Source organism: Nycticebus coucang, chromosome 19, assembly GCF_027406575.1.
Source record: "Nycticebus coucang isolate mNycCou1 chromosome 19, mNycCou1.pri, whole genome shotgun sequence".
In the NCBI taxonomy this organism is placed as follows: Eukaryota; Metazoa; Chordata; class Mammalia; order Primates; family Lorisidae; genus Nycticebus; species Nycticebus coucang.
This window is the reverse complement of record NC_069798.1, coordinates 58,186,959-58,209,715: the sequence shown is the minus strand read 5'-3', so window position 1 is coordinate 58,209,715 and position 22,757 is coordinate 58,186,959. Positions and strand designations below refer to the sequence as shown.

At 42.1% G+C, this 22,757-nt stretch overlaps 2 protein-coding genes across 8 annotated transcripts in view; both read right to left on the bottom strand.

The window, feature by feature from the left end:
• The window catches only part of ZCCHC2 (zinc finger CCHC-type containing 2), a 63,100-nt gene extending 52,320 nt beyond the window's left edge, over nt 1–10,780 (bottom strand). For 4 of the 7 annotated variants that reach the window (XM_053572060.1, XM_053572058.1, XM_053572059.1 and 1 more), the window contains exon 1: nt 8,622–9,696. In XM_053572060.1, the coding sequence (XP_053428035.1) occupies nt 8,622–9,551 (930 nt within the window). In that variant the 5' untranslated portion in view covers nt 9,552–9,696. Of the gene's footprint in view, nt 1–8,621 lie in introns of all 7 variants that reach the window. The other 3 variants (XR_008376046.1, XR_008376045.1, XM_053572057.1) reach the window with 1 other exon arrangement.
• The window catches only part of TNFRSF11A (TNF receptor superfamily member 11a), a 374,190-nt gene that overhangs the window by 181,189 nt on the left and 170,244 nt on the right, over nt 1–22,757 (bottom strand). The window lies entirely within an intron of this gene.

Genomic DNA, 22,757 nt, shown 5'->3' with positions numbered 1-22,757 from the left:
TGCCCCCTGTTAGAATGGGTACGTTCCTCAAACTAACAAATCTATTCAATGCCACCGGGCAAGCGCTTTGTAGGAGGGAGGGATGACCTTTTACTCAAGGAAGTGCTCCCGAACACTACAGCATTTGGTTCTCATATGATCATGCAGTCTCTTATAGCAGCACTACAGAATTTCAACCATTTGATAGTGAAAACAAAAAACAATTATACTTTAGAAAATTATCCCAATTTAGACATTCCTAACAAGACCCACAAAAATTCCACAATATTTACTTCACTCACTTCAATGACCAAAGTAAGTTTTTAACTTCCTAAGCACAAGCAAGGTAGTATCCCAACTCCATAGCTGACCACACCATCCCTCAGGTATATCCTAAGTCAGAGATCAAACACTAAAGACTCCCTAGAGTCAACTAACTAAACGAAATTAGTAATCTATGACTTTTCCATCCTATCAAAAAATCATCACTAGGTTTGCCGCAATTATGCATCCCCCTGCACAAAAGCCTAATTAACTGAGAACGGTATAGTCTGATTTTGAAAGAACACAACTATTCAGTACCCATCCATTGAAGATTCAGTTCAAATATATACTGTTCATGCTTTTTATCTAAATATAATTCCTTTTATTATTTCCACAATAATAAATTTCCAAATATTTGTATGAGGTTCATGACTGGTTAAGTATAATTCAAAATAAGACAAAAATCATTATATGGTACCAGTATGATATATTGGTTTACAATGAAATGTCTTTTTCAAAACTATACTTGAAAAGCCTAAGCATAGGAGATTGTGACTGAGCAATCAGGATACATAACAAAGATGAGGCACGATGCTGGAGCCTTTGGGGAACTTAAAACCCTAGTAAGTTGATAATAATACAAAGGCACAGAGTAGATATACCAAAATTATAACAATATATGTGCAAAGAATTGAATTTGGTGGCTGCAAAGAGTCTTTCAAGACTGCCACAAGGACAATTCCAGAGAACACTGTGCAAGAAGTGATGGCGAGAGCCCAGCCTTGAATGAGGGGCAGGATGCATGAAGAAAGAGGGCGCAAAAGAGATTTTGAGGGCAAAGACCTGTAAGAGGTCAGGGTCCACTGGTCACTGAATGATTAGAAAGATTTATCTGGCACTAGTATTCAAAGGTAAAGAGGTAGAAAGGGCAATCAGGTAGGAGGCTACTGTAAAAGTCTAAGCATAAAGTTCCAAAAGAGAATGGTGTCAGGCAAGGATAAGAAGAGGATGGATTCAGGATATGACAGGATACGATGATTAAGATTATCTAGCAAATCACAGTGACCAGAGTATAATAGTACCATTGAGAGAACTAATGAATCTAGAACTGTTTTCAAAAAAATCAATGATGTATTCTTTTCATACAGATTAACTGTAAAATCACAGCTGACAGTGAGTGAGATATATACCATACACACAAATTTTCACTGGCTCCCACTGCAATCTGTTGACAACCTATTCCTTTAAAATAACCTGTTAGGCCCTCTCTAACCCAACGCCTACTATCTCTTCAAATGCCCACATTTCTAGTCATCCACTGCAACTGATTTATGCTAATCACTTCTCTGAATAATACATATAGCCTTACTACTTTTTACCATTATCACATTCATGCACACAACAGTTACAAGAAATAGATGTGAGTGACATCCCTGTTTTATTTATACTGGGCACTCTGGAGCTTAGAAAGACTACATAACTTACCAAAATGACCTTTTCAAAATCTCAATCTGACCTCAGATAAATTACTTCTTGAATGAGCATAAAACATTTCTATTGAGCTAAGGCATTCAGAGAGGAATTAAAGGTCAAATGTTCCCTGGAGCATAGGAAGAACAGGAGGAAACCAACTACCTCCAGCCCAGCCACTCTACCACCTGTAACATAAACACGAGATTAGGCATTTCCCCTCTAGATTGACTGTATACATAAATAGGAACCAAAAAAAGTTACTGGATGAATGAGGCTTTTGTGACAAAGAATTCTGTAAGAAAAAGAAATACTAGCTCCTAGCCCGTAGCTCAGGGGTTAGGGCGCAAGCAACATACACTGGGGCTGGAGGTTCGAACCCAACCTGGGCCTGCTAAACAACAATGACAATTGCAACAAAAAAATAGCAGGGCGTTGCGGAGGGCGTGTGTAGTCCCAGCTACTTGGGAGGCTGAGGCAAAAGAATCACTTAAGCCCAAGGGTTTGAGGTTGCTGTAAGCTGTGACACCACAGCACTCTACTGAGGGCGACATAGTGAGACTCTGTCTCAAAAAAAAAAAAAAGAAGAAGAAATTCTGTTATACACAGCCCTCCGTTAACAAAAAATAGTCAATAAAATTAAAGTTCAGTCAGCTTTCAGAGTAGTGTGGGCCTTCTTGCTTCTCTTTTTAAAATTTAGCTTAATGTTTCTCATGGAAAAACAAAAATATTTTAAAAGCTTAACAAATTGCCCAACTTAACACTTAAAAAAAAAGGCATTAAAATGTTCCTTAATTATCCCTAGATTCCAGTCTGCGCTTTGAACAAAGAATTATGTAACTTTAAACTGCAAAACAGCTATAAATTATAGAATAGTTTTCTGGCTAAATGTGAAAAACGGATAAATATTTAAGTAGTTTAAATTGCATGGAGTTAATGATAATCTAAATTCAGAATATGTATTTTTTTCATTTCCATCCCTAAGTCTAATATGGGAAAAATATGTATTTTAATGATTTGTGACCCAGAGAATTGCTTCCTTTGGCTTTATTTTATCCATAGCATGTATACCAGATTTCTTTTTTTTTTTTTTTTTTGAGACAGAGTTTCACTATGTTGCCCTTGGTGGAGTACCATGGCGTCACAGCTCACAGCAAACCTCAAACACTTGAACTCTTGAGAGTATTTTGTGTTAAGAGAAAAAAAGAAAATACATTACCCAAAACAACCAGGTTTGCCTTAGCAAAGAAAAATGTATGGAGTACTAGCTGGGCATCCTAGCACTTGGGAGGCCAACGTGGGTGGATTGCCTGAGCTCACAAGTTTGAGACCAGCCTGAGCCAGAGAGAGACCTCGTCTCTAAAAATAGCCAGGCGTTGTGGCAGGTGCCTGTAGTCCCAGCTATTGGGGAGGCTGAGGCAAAACAATTACGTGAGCCTAAGAGTTTGAGGTTGCTGTGAGCTATCAACGGCACTCTACCAAGGGCAACAAAGTGAGACTGTCTCAAAAAAAAAAAACAATGTATGGAGTACTAGACAGGGAATTTGTTTTCAAGACAGTATGCAAAAATTACTGTGCATTTTATCACCATGACCTCAAAAGGAGGTTATTAGCACCATTTTACAGATAAGACTGACATTCAGGGATCTAACTGTCCACTTAACATCACAGAACTAGTGGAGGGCTGAATAAAAAAAAGTATACACAAAAATTTCCTGTATAGCTACATAGCAGTCAGTCCTCGGTATCTGTGGGGGTTGGTTCCAGGACCTCCCCCAACACATCAAAATCCAAAGTGGAAGTCCCTGATATAAAATGGTGTATTTGCATACCACCTATACACATTCTCCTGTGTAGTGTATTTGCATACCACACCTATACACATTCTCCTGTGTATTGTAAGTATCTCCAGATTACTTACACCTGATAAAATGTCAGTGCTATGTTATACTGTATCATTCAGTGAATGACAAGAAAGAATGTACATGTTCTACACAATTGTTTTTCTCACATAATTGTGAAAGGACCCAAGATTGGTTAAATCCACAGATACTGAGGGCCAACTGTAAAGAACTTGTGTCCTCACCACATTCAACACCCACTTTCTATTTTTGTGGAGGACAAAGAGGAAGACTTTTTCCAAGTTCTTACCTGAGAAAACTGCTGTACAGAAAAATGCAACTGCGGAAGGATACTCAATATTTTAATGATTATTTGCTACTAAAATAATTTACTACATAACTCCGATAGTCTAAAAAGCTACTAAAATAATCTCTACTTAACTCTGACAATCTAAAAACTCTCTTCCCAAAGGCTCTAATAATTAAAGGGATTTTTTGCAGCAGCCAAACCAATCTAAAATTTCCTAAGAAAGACCACTACCTCTTCTTCCTACTCTCAACCTGCCCACTCCTCCACCACCACCTTCCACTCAAGGCTGACCTCTTACCCATAACTGCTAACATTTAACTACTAACATTTATTGAACAGTAGGTGCCTGGTAAACGGTCTATGAATGACTGGTTCACTGAATCCTAACACTCCCAAGGAAGCATAAGTGCTATTACCATCCCTGACTTAAGTGAGGAAAGCCTCAGGCAGCACCCACTGCCTGCTGACACTATTCCTTTTAAAATATCAAATATCCCAATAGAGGCCAACAAATTTAAATAAAGGTATTTGTTATCAGTGAGCATTAAAACTGTTCTTTTTAAAAGTCATTTTTAAAAATCATCTTTTTAGTGCCTAATATTATACAAACTGAAATCTCGACAACCAGTTTTTCCCCTCTCATTTTAAGTCAGTTACTTGCTCACTAGGATTCTGGCTGCCACATATATACTCAAGTTACCTTGAAATAGTATCATTTCTTTTTTGAAATAGCATCATTTATGTTAAAACTCTTTGAAAAGAATTTTTTTTAAGCCCCAACAATACCAATACATGATCTGTATTGCAAAATGAGTCAAAGTATTTGGTCTATTAAGTACAATATAGCTAATTAACCTATGCTATGAAAAAGTAACAAGTTTTTCAAGGTTTCCTTTTTTTTTTTTTTTTCACTAACTGAGTGTTCAAATGGTACTGAGTTCACACACGTTTTGAGAGTTCAAATGACACTGTAAGACACAAGGTGACTGTGGGTCTTAGTATGCAAAGTTTACATTTTATTTCATTCAAACATTACTATTTGCCAAACCAAGCAACCAACCTCAGGATTTTGAGGATCCTGAAAACACAAAACACAGCAAAGAAATGCCATACCAACAACCTCTACTGTAACAGTTATGCATTCTTTGTTCTTATACTTTTGTGTTGCTAGTTAAGGGACTAAACCCCCAAAACTAGAGTATCTATTTTCATGAACAGTTAAAAAATGTATTTAGGCCTGCAAACATAGGAAGCTTGCCTGTCTTGCTAATCTCTAGCAAGAGCCTGAAACAGCAGGCTGATACAGCAACAAAACTAGCATCACTTAAAAATATGCAATTTATTGTTGCTAACACAATTATAGCTTGAGTTCCTAATTATACAAAGAGACCCATTTTTAAAACCAGGTGTTTTCAGCTATGCTATTTACACAGTCTGTACTTTATAACACAGAAACTACATCAATCACACACTTTTCCTAGGACATCGTTAAGTGCTTTCACAAATGCTCAATGGCGTATCTATAGAACTATATGCAATCGTACTAACAGTCTCTCTGAGATTTATGTACAAGCCTCCTAAAGGGAATATGCCAACATCCAAGTTGTAATGCAACGTTAACAATCATCCAAATCACACAGAAAACTCTGGACATGTTACTTTTAAAAGAATCTTCGGGTTTTTCCAACATGACCTACTAAGTATATTTTAGCGGCAATTTGTTGGCCTGTCCCTTCAACTAGTAACATTATAGTACAAGCATATGTTTAATAGTTTCTGCCCCTGGTCAACTTCGAGGCACATGATTGCAAGAGGGACTTTATCTAACAAATGCAATCAGTGTAACCTGGCTTATTGTACCCTCAATGAATCCCCAGCAATAAAAAAAGAAAATAAAAAAATCGGTATTTAAACACACGTTCTACCTGTAAACGTAATTCGTTTTTAAATTTCCCCCCCTAAGAAGCTAATTTATATTAGGTACTGGATATAAGCCTTGTGACAGCCTGCGACACTATTCTGAGATAATATACCCTATTTTAATAGAAAAGAAAATTAAAAGGAATATGCTGTTTGGAGCACCACAAAGCTTCATTTAGACAGTAGTAAGAAAAATAATAATTCTCAAGCAATTAAAAAGTTATATATCGGCTCTAAAAGGTTAGTTCCGAGGCGATAAAACGCAGCCTTTCCCACGGCTGTCGTCAGGCCCAGCGCTCCCGGAGAGCACAGTCCCCGTGGTGCTCCGCTCCGGCCCTACCCCCGACGTTAGCCCCGGCGCCCTCGCCTTCTCTGGCCGAAGCCCAGGGGGCGCCCTCCCGAGGGCGCGCTCGGCGCGCCGGTCACGTGGGCGGCGAGCGTGGCCGCCATTTTGCAGGGCGGGGGAGGGGAGGAGCCCCACGGGACAGGCCCCAAATCGCCGTCTGCGGCCGCGCGTGACCGCTGGAGCCTTCCGGAGGCCAGCGGCGTCTCCACGCGAGGGACGCACGAGCCTCCGGCTCCTCCCTGAGGATCCAGAGGTGGGCACTCCCTCCCCGGGTGCACCTCGGCGGCGGAGGGCCAAGGGAGGGCTGGGTTGGACTGTAGCGAATCAGGATTTAATTCGGCCCACCCGCTCCCGCGGCCCCTGGACTGACAGCCCGGGAGCAGCTAGACCCACTAAAATGTCTTTAAGACCAGAACAAGCCACAGCTGGGGGAAATGCGGGGTCATAACAATTTAATGATAAGTGAATGGTTTATTATGATAACCCTAAACTACTGCTGGAGAAAAACGTTGCCCATACTGAGTGTCTAGAAACAGCCTTCAGCGTCGCCTGTGGTACACCTACCCCTACCATTTATTCCTCCACTTCGATAAATGGGTACGGCACAGGGCACTTCCTGATAAGTAATGACGTGCTGAAATTAATGGCAAAATGCCCAACCTCACTGTGTCCACTCCCAGCACTCTCTGTTGGCCAGAAAAGGCCACGCACTGCAGCCAAGATAAAAATCCCATTACTCTGGTTTGCACACATGCCTCCCCTTCGTCAGGATTCCTTTCAACACTCCCATGAAAAGCAAAACATACAAAAAGAGAAAGGAACGATGACTCCTAGCAGTTAAAATCAGAAATCAGGTATCCTGGTTGTAATGATATGAATGATACAAGCTTTCCACGGTGGGACACTTCCTTTAGACCTACGATTTAAGGTTACCTTTACGATATATCCTATTGTAAGAACATTTTAAAAAATATGTAAGCATTGCTCCTGAATTTGTACTTTCTTCTTTAAATTTAATGGCTGTGTAGCAAACAGGACTTGTGGGAAATATTTTAATGAGTAGGCTGAAGGGTGGGATGGGCTTTTACCATCACTCCACACACATACTAGTAGTAAAAAGGCACCAGAAGATAATAAAATTTCAAATTCACCAAGGAAAATGCTGTGTACTAGCATTACATCTGAGTTTGATAAAACAGGTCCTAAAACCTAAATCACTTCACAGAAGCCTCTTTATAAAAAGCAGGGTTCGTCCTAGAAATTATCCCTAAACTCCTTCCAGCCCCCAAATTCCTTGAGTCCCTGGTGAGTCCACACAGCCATTAGTGAAATACACTGCCCTGTTTTCATTCGAGGGTACCGAATGACAGCAGATATACAAGCTGAATTAACTTTCAAGCAAGGGGGTAGGTCCTTTCCATTATATCCTGTAGATCACCAAAATTGAAAAGCATGGAATCCAAGTCAATACCGTTCAAAAGACGGTGGTCCATAAAAATAATCTTACTGGACACAGTTTTGACTCTAACTGAACCCTACACTCCACCTCCTCCGTTACAAAAAGTCCTCCTCAAAGATTCTGTTGGGCCTAAATTATTAAATTGCATTCTTGGCTGTATAAAAATTACTTTAATGTTTGCGACAAGTGGCTCATCTGGATTCTCATCTACTACATTAACGTCTGAAGGCCCAACAAACATCCCCGGACCCAAATCTGAACATGAATCAGGCCCGTTAGAAAGCTGGGCATGTCAGAGAGGTAAAGGGCATAACCAACCCGTCCCAGGAGGTTTCTTCACCCAGACAACCTGCGTTACAGCCCGGTCAAGTTGCAAATAACCACATCACATTTCTTCTGGGAACACCAAGCTTCCCGAGCAGAAACCAGGAGACTTCATACGACCCCTCTTAAATCAGGCACACACACAGCAAAAACGTCCCTTTGAACCAAAGTCTAGGTCGCACGCCGGGAGCCCACCTTTAGGGCACCTTGCGGCGGGGGAAGGCACAGCTCTGCTACGTGTGAGCAGAGCGCCGGTCGGCCAGAAAGGGACGGCGCTGCCCAAGGCTTGACTGCGGCAACAGACTGGTTCCTCCCGCAGCGTTTGGCTCTGCCCCCGCACCTACTGCTGAGATGCTCAAAGCCAAAAATGTCCTGAGACACTTCATCAGAGAGGGGGACCGGACTGGAAGGTCCATGCTTTCCGTGGCAACTCCGTGGCACGGAAGAGACTTCCAGAGCATTCTGTTATGGCGGGTGGTTGTGTGTGCATGCGGGGGCGGGGGGGGGGGGGCGGGGGGTTAGAACTGAGCGGCCCAGAAAAACCAAGATGAGTATTCCTGGGATGAGACCCGCGGCGTGGGGATGTAGGGGACTCAAAGCCACCTGCGCCGGGCTGAGGCTGGGTCAAAGGGCGTCAGAGAGGGAGGGCGCGGAGCCCACTGGGGCAGTGACCACACGGCGAGGCGTCGGAGGCTCCGCGTGCCTTACCTGGGCCCTGGAGCCGGCAAACTTGCAGGGCTCCACCTCCACCTCGGCGTCCTCTCGGCCCCCGCGAAGCGCGATGCGGAGCCTCTCCAGATGCTCCCGCAGGGTGACCCGCTGGTGGAAGGAGAAAGCCGGGTGCAGGGAAGCCATGGTGAAGAGCAGCAGTAGCTCCTCTTGGGCCCTAAAGCCGAGTCCGCCACCGGCGCGGAGCTCGGCTCCGCTGCCTTCCGGGCCAGAGCCGTCTTTCTCGGCATCCTGGTCGCCGTCGCCGTCCTCGCCGCGCTCGTCCTCCGGGCCGCCCCGCGAGCCCTCTCCCCGGGCCGCGCGCAGGCTTTTGAGCACCGAGTCCACCTGGGGCAGGAGGCGGTGCAGGCGGCCGGCGGCCTCTCGGTTCTCCGAGCCCAGCAGTGCCAGGTACACTATGAGGCGCGAGCGCACGGCTGGCTCTCGGAAGTCGGCCAGCGGCCCCGGGTCCGAGAGGCCGTTGGCCTTGGCCTCCGAGTCGCGCAGGTAATGGTAGTCCTTGCGCGCCAGATCCTCCAAGCACGAGCCAAGAAAGCGCAGCTCCAGCGGATTGCACAGGTCCAGCAACCCGCACATGAACTCCAGGCGCTGCGCCGAGCCCAGCACCAGCCCGAACCACTCGTACACCCGCTCCTGTTCACGCAGCGCCGCCGAGGGCCCCCCGCCACCGCCCGGCATGCCCGCCCCCACCGCCGCTCCGTCAGCAACAGGCGGCCCGAGTCCCCGGGGCGGCGGCGGCGGCAGGGGGCCGCGCGGCTGGCCCGCGGGCGGCGGCGGTGGGGGACGGCAGTCACGGCGGCGGCGCGGCGGCGCCTTCGCGCCCGGCCGTGCGTCCGCCTCCGGCTCCTCCGCCTCGGGCGGCGGCTCCGCGGGGTGCGTCGGCTTCAGAGGCAGCTTCATCCTCAGCATCCTCGGCTAGGGCGGCGCGGACATGCGAGCGGGGGCGGGCGAGACGGGCCGCGAGGTGGGGCGCGGGCCGAGGCGGCGGCGCAGCCGTCAGGAGCGGGGCCCCTCCATGCCACCGGGGGAGGGCCGGGGGCGGGTCTCGGCCGGCGAGGGGGGCGGCGGCCGGCCGGCTGGGTCGCCGGCGTAGTCTTCCCGGGCCGGAGGCGGGGCGTGCCCGCGGTAGCTCCTCCCCCTCGGCTCCGCGCCGTCTCTGGGAGGCCGGGTGCGGGTGGGAGCAAGCAAGGGTGTCCTCCTACCGCCTCCCTCTCTCCGTCGTCCGCACTGAGCTGAGGCGGCAGTGCCTGAGCGGTTCCCTCGCGAGCCGGTGAGGACGAGCGGCCGAGTGAGCAGAGGGAGCGCCCGGCCCGGGCGGAGACGCTTGCGGCCTCCGCGCCCCGCACTTCAGCCAATCAGCGATCCCAGTCGACGGTTACGTAGCTCTCCCCGCCCCCAGGGGCTGCCTTTCTACGAGAAGCCACGCCCAACTGCTGTCCGGCGGTCTTCCTCTCCGCGGCTTCCGCGCGGCCCTGAAGCCCATAGTGTCCAGGGTGGGGGAGGATGAGGGCTGGGACAGTGGGTCCGCGGGTAGGTGTGCTAGAGCGCGGTGAAGAGCGTGCGAGGCTCAAGTATAAGGAGGGCAGAGGCAATTTCACCTTTTCCAGGGGCCCTGGTCCCTCTGCTTCGCCATCTCGCGCTGGCTGCGGCCCCACCTCCGTCAGCGCCACCCGGGCTGCCGGGACTGAACGCACTGAACACCCCGGGAGTGGGGACTTCTCCGAAGTGAGCGCGCGAACCCAGAGATGAGCTCGTCCTCATCCTCCAACGCCTGCTGGACTGTCTGAAAGTCGGCAATGGGATAGATCCCACGTTGTGAAACCACGAGGAGCGGCTGTGTTGACTGGCAGATGAAGGAGGCGAGACGCAGGGTTCTGGCGGTGGCTGGGGGTCCCGGGCGTCCGGGTCCGGCGCGAACGCCCAAGCCGAAGCTGGCGCACCGTGTGCAGGTGGAGACGCGCGGCCCACAGGTGCGCAGAGGCCACCTGGGCCCAGAGGACACCCGGCCTAACGGTTGCTTGTGGTCTGTAACGCTCGTTTATTAAGCCGACAGTTTAGGAAAAGCCCCCGCCCGCCCCCCCACGGCCCCCACCAAAGCCTCCATCTTTTGGAAATCGTGTTTGCTAAATAACGTTTTGGTACCTAACAAACATTTGGAATCCTTGTGTGGTGTGTATTTCCTGTGACTGGAGTAATTGAACACGCTACTACCTTGACAGGCTTTAAAGTTTCTTTTTAAGTTCTGTTACATTTTTAAGATTTAAAGACTTCCAAAATGGCTCACACTGTTGCTTTTTTAGCTACACGGCCTACGTTTTAAAAACCCAGGTAGCTCTTGAGGATTAACAAAAAAGATTTCTTTTAATCTTAACGTTTTAAATTTAGAAGTTCTACTACATTTATGTAGTAGGAGTATATGAGACAATAAAAACCACATTGTAACTCTTTCCCAAAGTGTTGGGACCCGGTCTGTCTCACAACTTTATTTCCCAAGAAGCTCATTTATAGTTCAGAAAAAGGTTGAAGTGAAGCCTAAATCGATTTCAACCATGAAACTGGGAGAAGGAGAATTATTTTCATCTAACTCATTGGAGGTTAGCAAAACGTATGCAAGTCTTTCTTTCTTGTAATTTGCTATTTTTTTAAAACATTCTTTGTAGTCTGCAATCAGGAGACTTACTATAGTTTACAGTAAGGACTTTTATTAGCAATCCTTGCTTTTTGTAGCTGTCACCCTCAACTGCTCTAGGATTTTCTGCTGTCTCATCTGGTAGTCTTACTTCTCTAAAGCATAGGGTGAAATATTTTAGGCAACTAATAATCTTAATCTTGCCAGATATTCACAGGTTCATAGTCACCTGTGTAGATCTGGATGTCTCATGTAGTGATCCTATGCTTTACTTCCAGGTTGAATTTTACAGGTCACCCAGGCAAGGGGTCATTTTCCTTGGCAACAAAGAAGCCCTTTGGTATGACCTCTCCACAGCACTTGATGCATACATTTTACACCAGAATTCAATTTGGTAATCAGTAATGGCTTTTGTCCTTCTAGCATTGGCCAACGTTAGAAAATTGAGTGATCAAAGCTCATACACATAAATGACATATGCTATTATTTAATGATTCTAGTTATCTATCAGCTGAGTAAGTTTCTGTTTATTCCTCGCTACACCACGCCTCAGTGTTTTTCCACCTTCTCACAAATGAGAGAAGATAGTAAGGGTGAAAAAATACTACTGCAGTACCTGTAAGGGAGGAGGCCCTTGAAGGTATTTCTCTTACCTACTCTGCCTGTGGAGAACACCTGCTCTAGATTCTCTGATACAGGTTTATATTCCCTGCAAAATTAAATCAGACGGGCCTGATAGTGTTAATGTGATAATGGTGACTGTGGTTTGTTTTTATAGAAGGATACATTCTGTAAAAAAAATCTTTAAGGACACCAAGTACAACTGTCTCTTGTCCATAGGTTTTTTGTTTGTTTGTTTGTTTGTTTGTTTGATACAAGGTCTCACTGTGTCACCTGGGCTACAGTGCAGTGGCATAATCATTGTTCACTGCAATCTCAAACCCTGGGCTCAGTCTTCCTGCCTCAGCCTCCTGAGTAGCTTCAACTTACAGGTGCCCCCCACCATGCCCAACTAATTTTTATATTTTTGTAGAGACAGAGTCTCACTTTTGCTGGTCTTTAACTCCTGACCTCAAGAAATCTCACTTTGGCCTCCCAAAGTTCTGGTATTACAGACATGAGCCAGCACGCCTAGCCATCCCTAGATGATAACTAATGCACATTCAATATGCTGTTTTATTTGCCTCTTTAACTCTTTGAGGCGCTCTCAGAAATAAGTGGCAATTGAGGCATGCGGCGATTGCAACAACTGTTAAGGTACCTGACGCGCTACTGGACATTCTCACATTTCTTACTAGTCAAAATAATTTACCCAAGTTGGTTTTGGTTTCCACTATTTGTACAAATTATTTCAGACACAACTGTGGAAAATATCGAAAACAATGTGTATGATGCTTCCAGATTCAAGTCAGGTAACATAATAGTAATAAGTGTCAAATTTTTGTTTGCAAAATGAGCTACACCTATAGGTGTTGTTTGCACCAAATACCTCGTTTGAATACCTATAAGCTTTGTTCAACTATAGGTATTATTCATGTACCATGCTATACCATAATATATTTGGTATTATTGTTCAAATATTTATAGGTAACCAGAAAACTGGTTTCAAGTTAACATTGTACTTTGGAGTAAGACACTAGTGATTGAGGAGACTTTGTAACCCTCCATTTTGCAACTGGGTTACTGCATTCATGGTTCAGGGCCAACTGATAAAGAGATCGGCTCCATAAATAAGATGCCCAGATATATCCACTTCTACCTCAGATGATATCCTGAAGCAACCAATCTGGTCCATTCCAAGAATTTGTTGTCTTGGTCTTTGTGAATATTGACCTATTTGATATCCATTTCTTCCATTAGAGTAGATAGTATTTTTTACCAGGCATGGTGTTTCATACCCCTAATCTCAGCACTTTGAGAGGCCAAGGAGGAGTACTTGAGGCCAAGAGTTTCGGATCAGTGTGGACAACATGGTGAGACCTCATCTGTACAAAAAAAAATGAAAAAATGAGCTGGGCTGAGGGAGGAAGATCCCCTCAGTTCAGGAGGCTGAATTATGGTTGGGCCACTGCTCTCCAGCCTGAGCAACAGAGTGAGGCTCTGTATCTAATATATACAATGTTAAAGAAAATATATCTTTTTTTTTTTGAGACAGAGCCTCAAAGTAACCTCAAATTCTGGGGCTCAAGCAATCCACTTGCCTCGGCCTCCCAAGTAGCTGGGACTACAGGTGCCCACCACAACACCCGGCTAGTTTTAGAGAAGGGGTCTCACTCTTGCTCAGGCTGGTCTCAAACTCCAGAGCTCAGGCAATCCACCCACCTTACCCTCCCAGAGAGCTAGAATTACAGATATGAGCCACCTTACCCTGCCTAAGAATATAAATATCTTAATGCTATTGACTATGTCTTACTCAATTTTAAATTTTCCCATTTGGCACACAAAATGTTCATAAATGTTTGTTGAATAAACGAATGAATAATGTTCTAGGAGACAAAAATAATGGAAAAAGCTTCTAGGTCACTTGAAACCTTGTTTATGTCTAGTAGGGTAGAGAAAACATGTCCCACCATTATCAGACTAGTCCTGGAGTCACTCATGTTATCCTAATCAATTATTGGGGCCAGAGAAGTGACTCAGCTTCTTCAAAATCATATGGATCCTCCCAAAAGAAATAGGCTTTTGGAACAGAGAAAGGAAACATGGATGCTGGGGCTGTGACCCACATATGCCTAATATCATTATACTTTTATCTGTAGTTTTGATCATTTAAGTTGTCATGGGTATGAAGTATCACAAAAATTTTGGTTTAGTTAGATCATACACAGCCTTTATTTTAGAAGAGATATTAAATATTAAACTGACTTTAAAGATTACACTTAATAAAGCTGATCTAAAAGTCTTAAAAACATAGGCAAATTATTCATTGATATACAATTTAAGGGAAAAATTAATTGTATATGAAAATGAAAAAGTTCTTGTAAGGTTTACAGAAATACACAATATTCTTGTAAAGTTCTTGTAAGGTTTACAGAAATACACAATAAGATTTGACATAGAAATTATCCTTATTTTAGCTGTGACAGTATTCCCATTGGTGACCTGGGGATCTGTGCCCAGAACTGTGACCTATGCCATCTTTTCTGGAAGACTAGCATGGGATTGAATTCAGAGTCTCATGGACTCTGGACTCTCATGGATTTTGGTTCCATTAGTCAGGAAGATTACTGGGGACTTAAACTGACCAGCCTGTCAAATTCTCACATTCATACATTGAAATTTTTGCAAAAACCATGAAATCCACCAATCTTTGGAGACTGTTCAGAAATAAATTTGATTCTAAAGTGGTTTGGTTTGGAAAATCCTCAGGCTACTGGCTCATTTTAAAAATTAATGAACTAGCCGGGCATAGTGTAGTCACAGCTACTGGAGAGATGGCGGTGAAAGGATTGTTTGAGCCTAGGAGTATACTATAGTTTCACTAGTGAATAGCCACTGCACTCCACCCAGGACAACATAGGGAGAACCCATCTTTAAAAAAAAAAAATTAATGAATTGGCTGATTTTAGGCACTTGCCAAAGTAGAGTCCCTTAACTAAGGCCCCTGGTTTTGTGAGACCTCAACAGATAGATCTTTTGTTTAACCATTCAAAAAGCCAAGTTCTGCCACCCCAAAAGACAACACTGACTTCTAGGGATCCGTGCAGAGATGGAACTGAAGTTCCTGAAGGTTGGCTTGCTAAGTAAAAAAATAACTACTGCTCCAGCAGTGTTCTCTGAAATGGAGTTTGCTGATTCATGTTTTTTGAAATATGTGGTTGTATCAAATTGCTGAGCTGTTGATTGTCAACCCAGCTTCAGCCCACCATCTTTGCCTAAAAGAAGCCTAATTTTGTTCAGGTTTCTAGCCTTCTTCCAAAGACCCTGTCTAGCTTGGAGAATACCCTTGCCAGAGCCATGAATAGATATTGATGAGAAAACCAATCAGGAAATCTGATACTTATGCATTAGTTGAGAATGACTGGGACATACCAAGGACATATAAGTCAATCTGGAGGGTGCTCCCACTGGCCCAATCTGGCAAAATTTGAATAGTATCTTTGAATAAAAAAAGACTCTAAGTCCATAGGGATTCTCAAAGAAAAAGAGATGAGGGGAACACAGAAAAAATTTTTTTACAGAAGAATGTCATCTATAAAATGCAGAGAGAATGAGAAAAGTATCGTTTTGCAACCATTAAATGTAATAATTCATGCATTTTCACCATTCATGCAAAATTGTTGAGAAATGAAACATTCATGTGTTCGCAAAATATTACCTCAGTCAATAAAGAGAAAAGGTACTTTTAATGAATAAATCTGATGGATAACTTGTGGTCACAGTATCATCAATAATGGGCCACTCTAATATAGTCTTCCTTGCGTCACGGCTGCCATTGGAAGTATATAATATTTGTAGTTTGCTTACCAAAATGTTTAAGCTGAATCTAATCATGGGAAAATACGACAAATCTGGGTTGTAGGACATTATATGAGAAAACTCTCCCGAATCTTCAAAATATCAATGCCAAGAAAGCAAACATAAGCAGAGGACTGTTGGATCAAAGAAGACTGAAGAGGCATGATAACCAAATGCAATTCATAATCTATGATTAGACCCTAGATATTTGAAGGACCCCTAAGACATTTTTGAGGAGGACTAGAACAATAAATTTGAATACGAGACCTTTTATGCTAACTTTGTTAGATGAGATAATGACATGGTGATTGCATAGGAAAATGTCCTTGTTTTCAAGAGATACATGCTGCAGTGCTGAAGGATGAAATGTCATAGTATCTTCAACTTATTTCCAAATGGCTCAGAAAAACTGTATATGGACAGGAATTTGAGAAATGTGGCAAAATATTAATAATAGGTAAATCTAGGTGAAGGGTATACGAATGACCATTGTACCATTTCACCTTTCAGTAGTGTGATTTTTTTCAAAGTAAAGCAGAAAAAAATGAAGATCACAAATAACCACAGGATGAATAAAAAATGATATAGTAAATATGTGAATACAATTTAACACATTTGAAATTGTTTAATTCACTGGTTTTGTAAATGAGACATCAAAGTCCCCTAAAACTACTCCTAACATAAAATAATAAGATTTATAAAGGGAGCTTAAAAGCTGAAAGAAGAACTGGGTTTCAATACACTGACATTTCAAAAACTTAGAGAACGAACCTGGTTGGAATCAACTTTTAATGGCTTGCAGGGTCTGAAGGTGTCACAAGAGTCAGTTAGTCAATGTGTTATAAAGGAAACCTGAGCCATGGCCAAGTCCAAGCAAGGTCACCCTCACACAGAAATGTTCCCAAAGAACTTTGCAAAACAATCACTCTGGAACTGAACTGTGTGAAATCATGGTGGAGTACATTATAATTAAATTCTCTTAATTAACTAATGCTTGGGATCTAAAATAGGAAAAGTGGATAGTACAGTATATGCATTTGTTAAGGCTGATGCAGCACTTTTCAATGTATCTGGAGGACATGGCTTTTCCATCACTAGAAAGACCTCCTCTGTCCTGGAGAAAAGTCAGTTTTTTGGGATTTTTCCTCACCCCCAGGAACAATCTGAGACCATCAAATTTTCACACTGTGATTATGATTCAGAAGCAAATAAACTATTGATTAGCAATTCATTTTCCCAGTGACTTAGTGCTGGAAAACCGGATGCTCAGGGGAATAGGTATCACACCCATTCCCAAGAAAAGGATATCCAATGTTATAAGTCAGTACATTGACATTTTGGTTTATCAGTCCCTTATAAGTTTGGGCAGATGGGCCACTCCCCCTGAATCTTATCAATTTGAGATAAATAAGATCACCTATGCATGATGACTGCTGTTCTTGGTCTTTGACATTATTTTAATTTATACATCATGTAAACTTAATTAATTATTTAGATCCTAACAATACCGTTTTAAGGATACTGTTCTTCCTTATTAAAGAAAAAAGCTTATTGGAGTCATTTTTAAAAATGAACTCTACAATTTTTTTTTTTTTTTGTAGAGACAGAGTCTCACTGTACTGCCCTCGGGTAGAGTGCCATGGCATCACAGGGCTCACAGCAACCTCTTAAGTCTTGGGCTTACGCGATTCTCTTGCCTCAGCCTCCCGAGCAGCTGGGACTACAGGCGCCCGCCACAACGCCCGGCTATTTTTTGGTTGCAGTTTGGCCGGGGCTGGGTTTGAACCCGCCACCCTCGGCATATGGAACTGGCGCCCTACTCACTGAGCCACAGGCGCCGCCTGAACTCTACAATTTTAAATATTAATTATCAACCTTAAAGGGCTGTTTACAAATCTTTATTAGAGAGAGAAATACATACTGAAGGATGTCACTTAAACTCCACAAGCAATAGATTACTTTTTTTTTTTTTCTTTTTTTTTTTGAGACTGTTGCCCTGGGTATAGGGTGTCATCATAGCTCACCGCAACCTCAAACTCTTGGACTCAAGTGATCCTCTTGTCTCAGTTTTTCTACATATTTTTGGTAGAAATGGAGGTCTCACTCTTGCTCAGGCTGTTTTCGAACTTCTGAGCTCAAGTAGTCTACCCACCTCAGCTTCCTAGAGTGCTAGGATTACAGGTGTGAGCCACAATGCCTGGCCAATAGATTACTTTTTTAAAAATGTACTTTCGAAACAAAATGATGTTTAAATTTTGTTAAATGGTGATTTTCTTCAATTTTTTTTGATGTACACATATGTTTGTATTCCTTTTCTTTTCTTTTTTTTTTTTTTAAGAGACAGAGTCTTAACTCTGTCACCCTTGGTAGAGTGCCATGGCATCACAGTTCACAGCAACCTCAAACTCTTGGGCTTAAGCGATTGTCTTGACTCAGCCTCCCAAGTAGCTGGGACTACAGGTGCCCAGCTATGTTTTTTGTTGCAGTTGTCATTGTTGTTGAGCAGGCCTGGGCTAGGCTCAAACCCACCAGCCTCTGTGCATGTGGCTGGTGCCGAAACCACTGTGCTATGGGCGCCGAGCCTTGTTTGTATTACTTTTCATTTTCTTTTCTTTGTTTCTTTTTTTTTAAGATGATTATTTATTATTTATTTTTTGCAGTTTTTGGCCGTGGCTGGGTTTGAATCCACTACCTCCGGCATATGGGGCTGGCGCCCTATTCCTTTGAGCCACAGGCACCACCTCTTTTTCATTTTCAACAGTTTGTGATGGACCTTTGTGGATATAAGCTAAGCAAATAGGCTCTAAATAAAACCATGTACTCTAAGCACATTTACCTCAGAACTTATCTATACATCAGACCACTAGTTTTATAGTCTGACTATACTTGAAATATTCAAAAACATTTATTTTGCTATTAAACCTCAAGTAATAGTTTATTTTTCTTGCATGCAATATTTGGTTTTGAAATGTTCCATTCAACATTAACAACTTTTAATGGATTTTCATCGTAAGTCTCAACCAACTTGCTGTTTTAAAAGGCAAGAGAACAGTTTTATTTTACAGAAATGTAAGCTAAGTCCATACATTAAGACTCTTATCTACATATAAGTTTAATTTGTTTTTCAAATTTAATTGTGCTTCATAAGATTAGTGAGTTTGCAATAGATGTCATGGTTGGTAATGAAATTTGGATGACCGGCTGAACAATTTTAGTTCTATCAGAAAGCTTTGGGTGATGATGCTAGAAGGGTTAGAAGTGATCAAAGAAATTTGACTTAAATGTCATTTCCTGACTCCTGACCCGTGAGGAGTTTGGGGCTTCAATTGGAGACTCAGGCAGGCAAACACATGGTGCTAAATTCGGACTTAAAACCTCTCCCTTTGCACCCTCTGTGCATCCACATCTAACCTTCTAGCTGCAAGGCCTCACAGGCATTTAATGTCAAATGGCAAGGATGGAAACCATGCTGCCGGACCCTCTTAGCTTTTGTTCCCAGTTTGGGACAGCGCTGGTAATGGCTTTGCCACAACTCACCTCCTTCGCATGTCCTGTCTGTGAACTGGAGCAGTGACTCTAAGGGCTGATGTCATGTAGCGACTGAGTGACTCAAATGTAGAGCTGCTCTAATAATGCAGAGTTACAGTGATGATCTCCGTCTCCACCTGATCCTTACTGGCCACATTGTTCCCTGTGCCGTTGACCTGTAGACGTTAGAGCAAGGAACTGGCAGCCCAGAGAAAAGAATCATTTCCCTACAGCAAAGCATGAGAATCCTTACACAGAGCAGCAGTAATGGTAATTGTGACTACTTATTGAGTACTGAATTATGTGCCATCGTACTAACACTTCGTGCACAGTTCCCATTAATCTTCATAACCTTCTTCAGATATATGCCATTTTACATATGAGGAAACTGAGGCTGAGAGGTTATTTTCCCAAGGTCTCATGCCAGAAATTGACTGAGATTATTCAAACCCTATTTGGCCATCCCAAAGCTACAGGTGTTTCAACCATTACACCACCTAGATAACGTGAAATGCTTTCAATTAAAAAGTTTAAAATAACATTTACCATTTGTTTTCTGGCTATAAAAGACACACATGTTCACTGTTAAAATTTTGGTTAGGGCGGCGCCTGTGGCTCAAACAGTAGGGTGCGGGTCCCATATGCCGGAGGTGGCAGGTTCAAACCTAGCCCCGGCCAAAATAAATAAATAAATAAATAAATAAAATAAAATAAAATAAAATTTTGGTTAATAAAGACAAATATTTAAATTAGCCATAATTTCATTGCCTTCAGGTAGTTACCATAAAATTAATTTCCAATATTTTTCAGAATATAGTGTAATACAGTGGTTCTCAACCTTCCTAATGCTGTGGTCCTTTAATACAGTTCCTGTGGGTGGTGACCTACAGGTTGAGAACTGCTGGTGTAATAAGTATTCTTTAAAAATCTGATTTTTAAAGAATACATATTTATACTATAGTTTTCTAAAATGCTAAATTTTTCCCTTTATATATTTCTTAACTTTTTTTGGATTGTTTATTGCTGGTATATGGAAATACAATTGATTTGTGTGTATTTGAATTTGTATCCTGCAACTTTGCTGACCCATTTATTAGTTCTAGTGGTTATGTGTGTTGTGTGTGTGCATTCTTTAAAGTTTGTACATACAGGATTATGAGTCCTTAAATAAAGACAGTTTTACCTTTTCCTTTTTGATCTTTATGCCTTCTTTTTTCTTCCCTAATTGCACTGGCTGGTATTTCTAGTATTATGTCAAATAGAAGTGCTGAGAGCTGATATCCTTGCTTTATTCCCAGTCTTGGGGGGAAATTCAACCTTTCACCACTGAGTATGGATCTTAGCTGTACATGCCCCCTTTTACTAGAACTTCCTTTCTAGTCCTGGTTTGCTGAGAAATGTTTTTTGTTTTTTTTTAATTTTTATCATGAATAATATTGGATTTTGTCCAAAGCTTTTTCTTAGTCTGTTGAGATGATTATATGGTTTTTGTACTTTATTCTAGCACCTGGTGTATTGCATTAAATATCAGATGTTAAAACAATCTTACATTCTTGGGATAAATCCCACTGGATAACAAGGTTGAATTTTTTTTTTTTAGAGACAGAGTTTCACTTTATTGCCCTCGGTAGAGTGCCGTGGTGTCACACAGCTCACAGCAACCTCCAACTCCTGGGCTTAAGCGATTCTCCTGCCTCAGCCTCCCGAGTAGCTGGGACTACAGGCGCCCGCCACAATGCCCGGCTAAGGGTTGAATTTTTTTATGTGTTGCTGGATTTAGTTTGCTAACGTTTTCCTGATGATTTTTGCATCTGTTTTCATGAGGAACATTGGTCTGCAGTTTTCTTTTCATGTCTTTGATTTTGGTATCAGATTAATATGGATCTTATCAAATAAGTTGGGAAATATTCCTTCCACTTGTATTCTCTGAAAGAGCTTATGAAGTATGGTGTTATTTCTTCTTTAAATGATTTATATAATCATCCAGTGAAAATAACTGGACTTGGGATTTTTGAGTTTCTGGGAAAATTTGAAATTATGAATTCAGTTTCTTTACTTGTTAGAAGTCTATTCAGATATTCTATTTCTTGTTATGTCAGTATCAGTAATTTTTATCTTTTTAGCAACTTGTCCATTTCATCTAAGTTGTATGTTTGTGAGCATAAATTCTTCATAATATTCCTGCACAACCCTTTTCATTTCTCTAAAGTCTATAGTGGTGTTCCCTCTTTCATTCTTGTTTTTGGTAATTTGTTTCCTGTCAATTTTTTTGTCTTCGTTTGTCTAGCTAAAGTTTCACCAACATTTCGATCTTTTCAAAGAATCCATGTTTAATTTAATTGTTTTTCTTTATTGCTTTTCTGTTTCCTATTGCAATGATTTCTTCTCTGGTCTTTATTGCCTTCTTTCTGATTGCTTTGGGTTTAGTTTATTTTCCTCCTCATTTTTTAAAATGGAAATTTAGGTTATTGATTTGAGATCATTCTTCTTTTCTATTGAAGGTGTGATCAAAGCTATGAATTTTCCTACACTACATATGTGCTGTTTTATTGGCATCCCATACATTTTGATCAGAAAGAAGATATTTAGAACTGTGTGGTTAAATTTCCAAATACTTGAGAATTCCCCAAAGTCCCTTTAGTTATTGGTTTTTAACTTAATTTCATTGCGGTCAGAAAACAAACTTTGTGGTATTTAAATCCTTTTTGTTTGTTTTAATTTCATTGAGACTTTTCTTTATTGCCTCGCATGTGGCCTACACTGTAGAATGTTCCATATGTGTTTGAAAAGAATTTGGCTATTGCTGGGTGGAGGGTTCTATAGGTGTCAGTTAGGTAAAGTTGGCTGATAGTGTTGCTCTAGTCTTCTGTATCCTTGCTGATTTTCTGTCCAGTGGTTCTTATCAAATATTTAGGGTAAAATATTGAAATCTCTATTGTTTGCCATTTTGGGTGCTTTTCATTTCTCTGTGTGGATTGAGTTACTGTTGGGAGCATTTCCTTGCTCCACTAGCTTCATTCCCTCCCTCCTCCTTTGCACTATTATTATGTGTATCACATCCTTGTCTTTTATAAGTCAAACACAGTCTATAATTATTATTTAATATACACATAATTGTATTTTCAGTTACTTAAGAAGGCAGAAAAAATATTTATACTGTCTTTAATAGTTACGTATATTTTATACTTACATAGACTACTTTGGAGGTGCTCTATTTCTTCATGTGGATTTGAGTCATCATCTGCTGTCATTTCCTTTCATCCTCAAAGACTCCTGTAGTATTTCTTATAAGGCAAATGGGCTAGTAACAAATCCTCCCAGTCTTTGTTTTTTGGGGACTATCTTTATTTTGCCTTTATTGCCAACCAAAAGATAGTTTTACTGAATATAAAATTCTGGGATAACAGGTCTGGGCTTTCTCTTTAGTTATCCCACCGCCTTCTGGCCTTCACTCTGGTGAAAAGTCAGTTGTTACTGTAGGTTCCCTTGTATGTGATGTG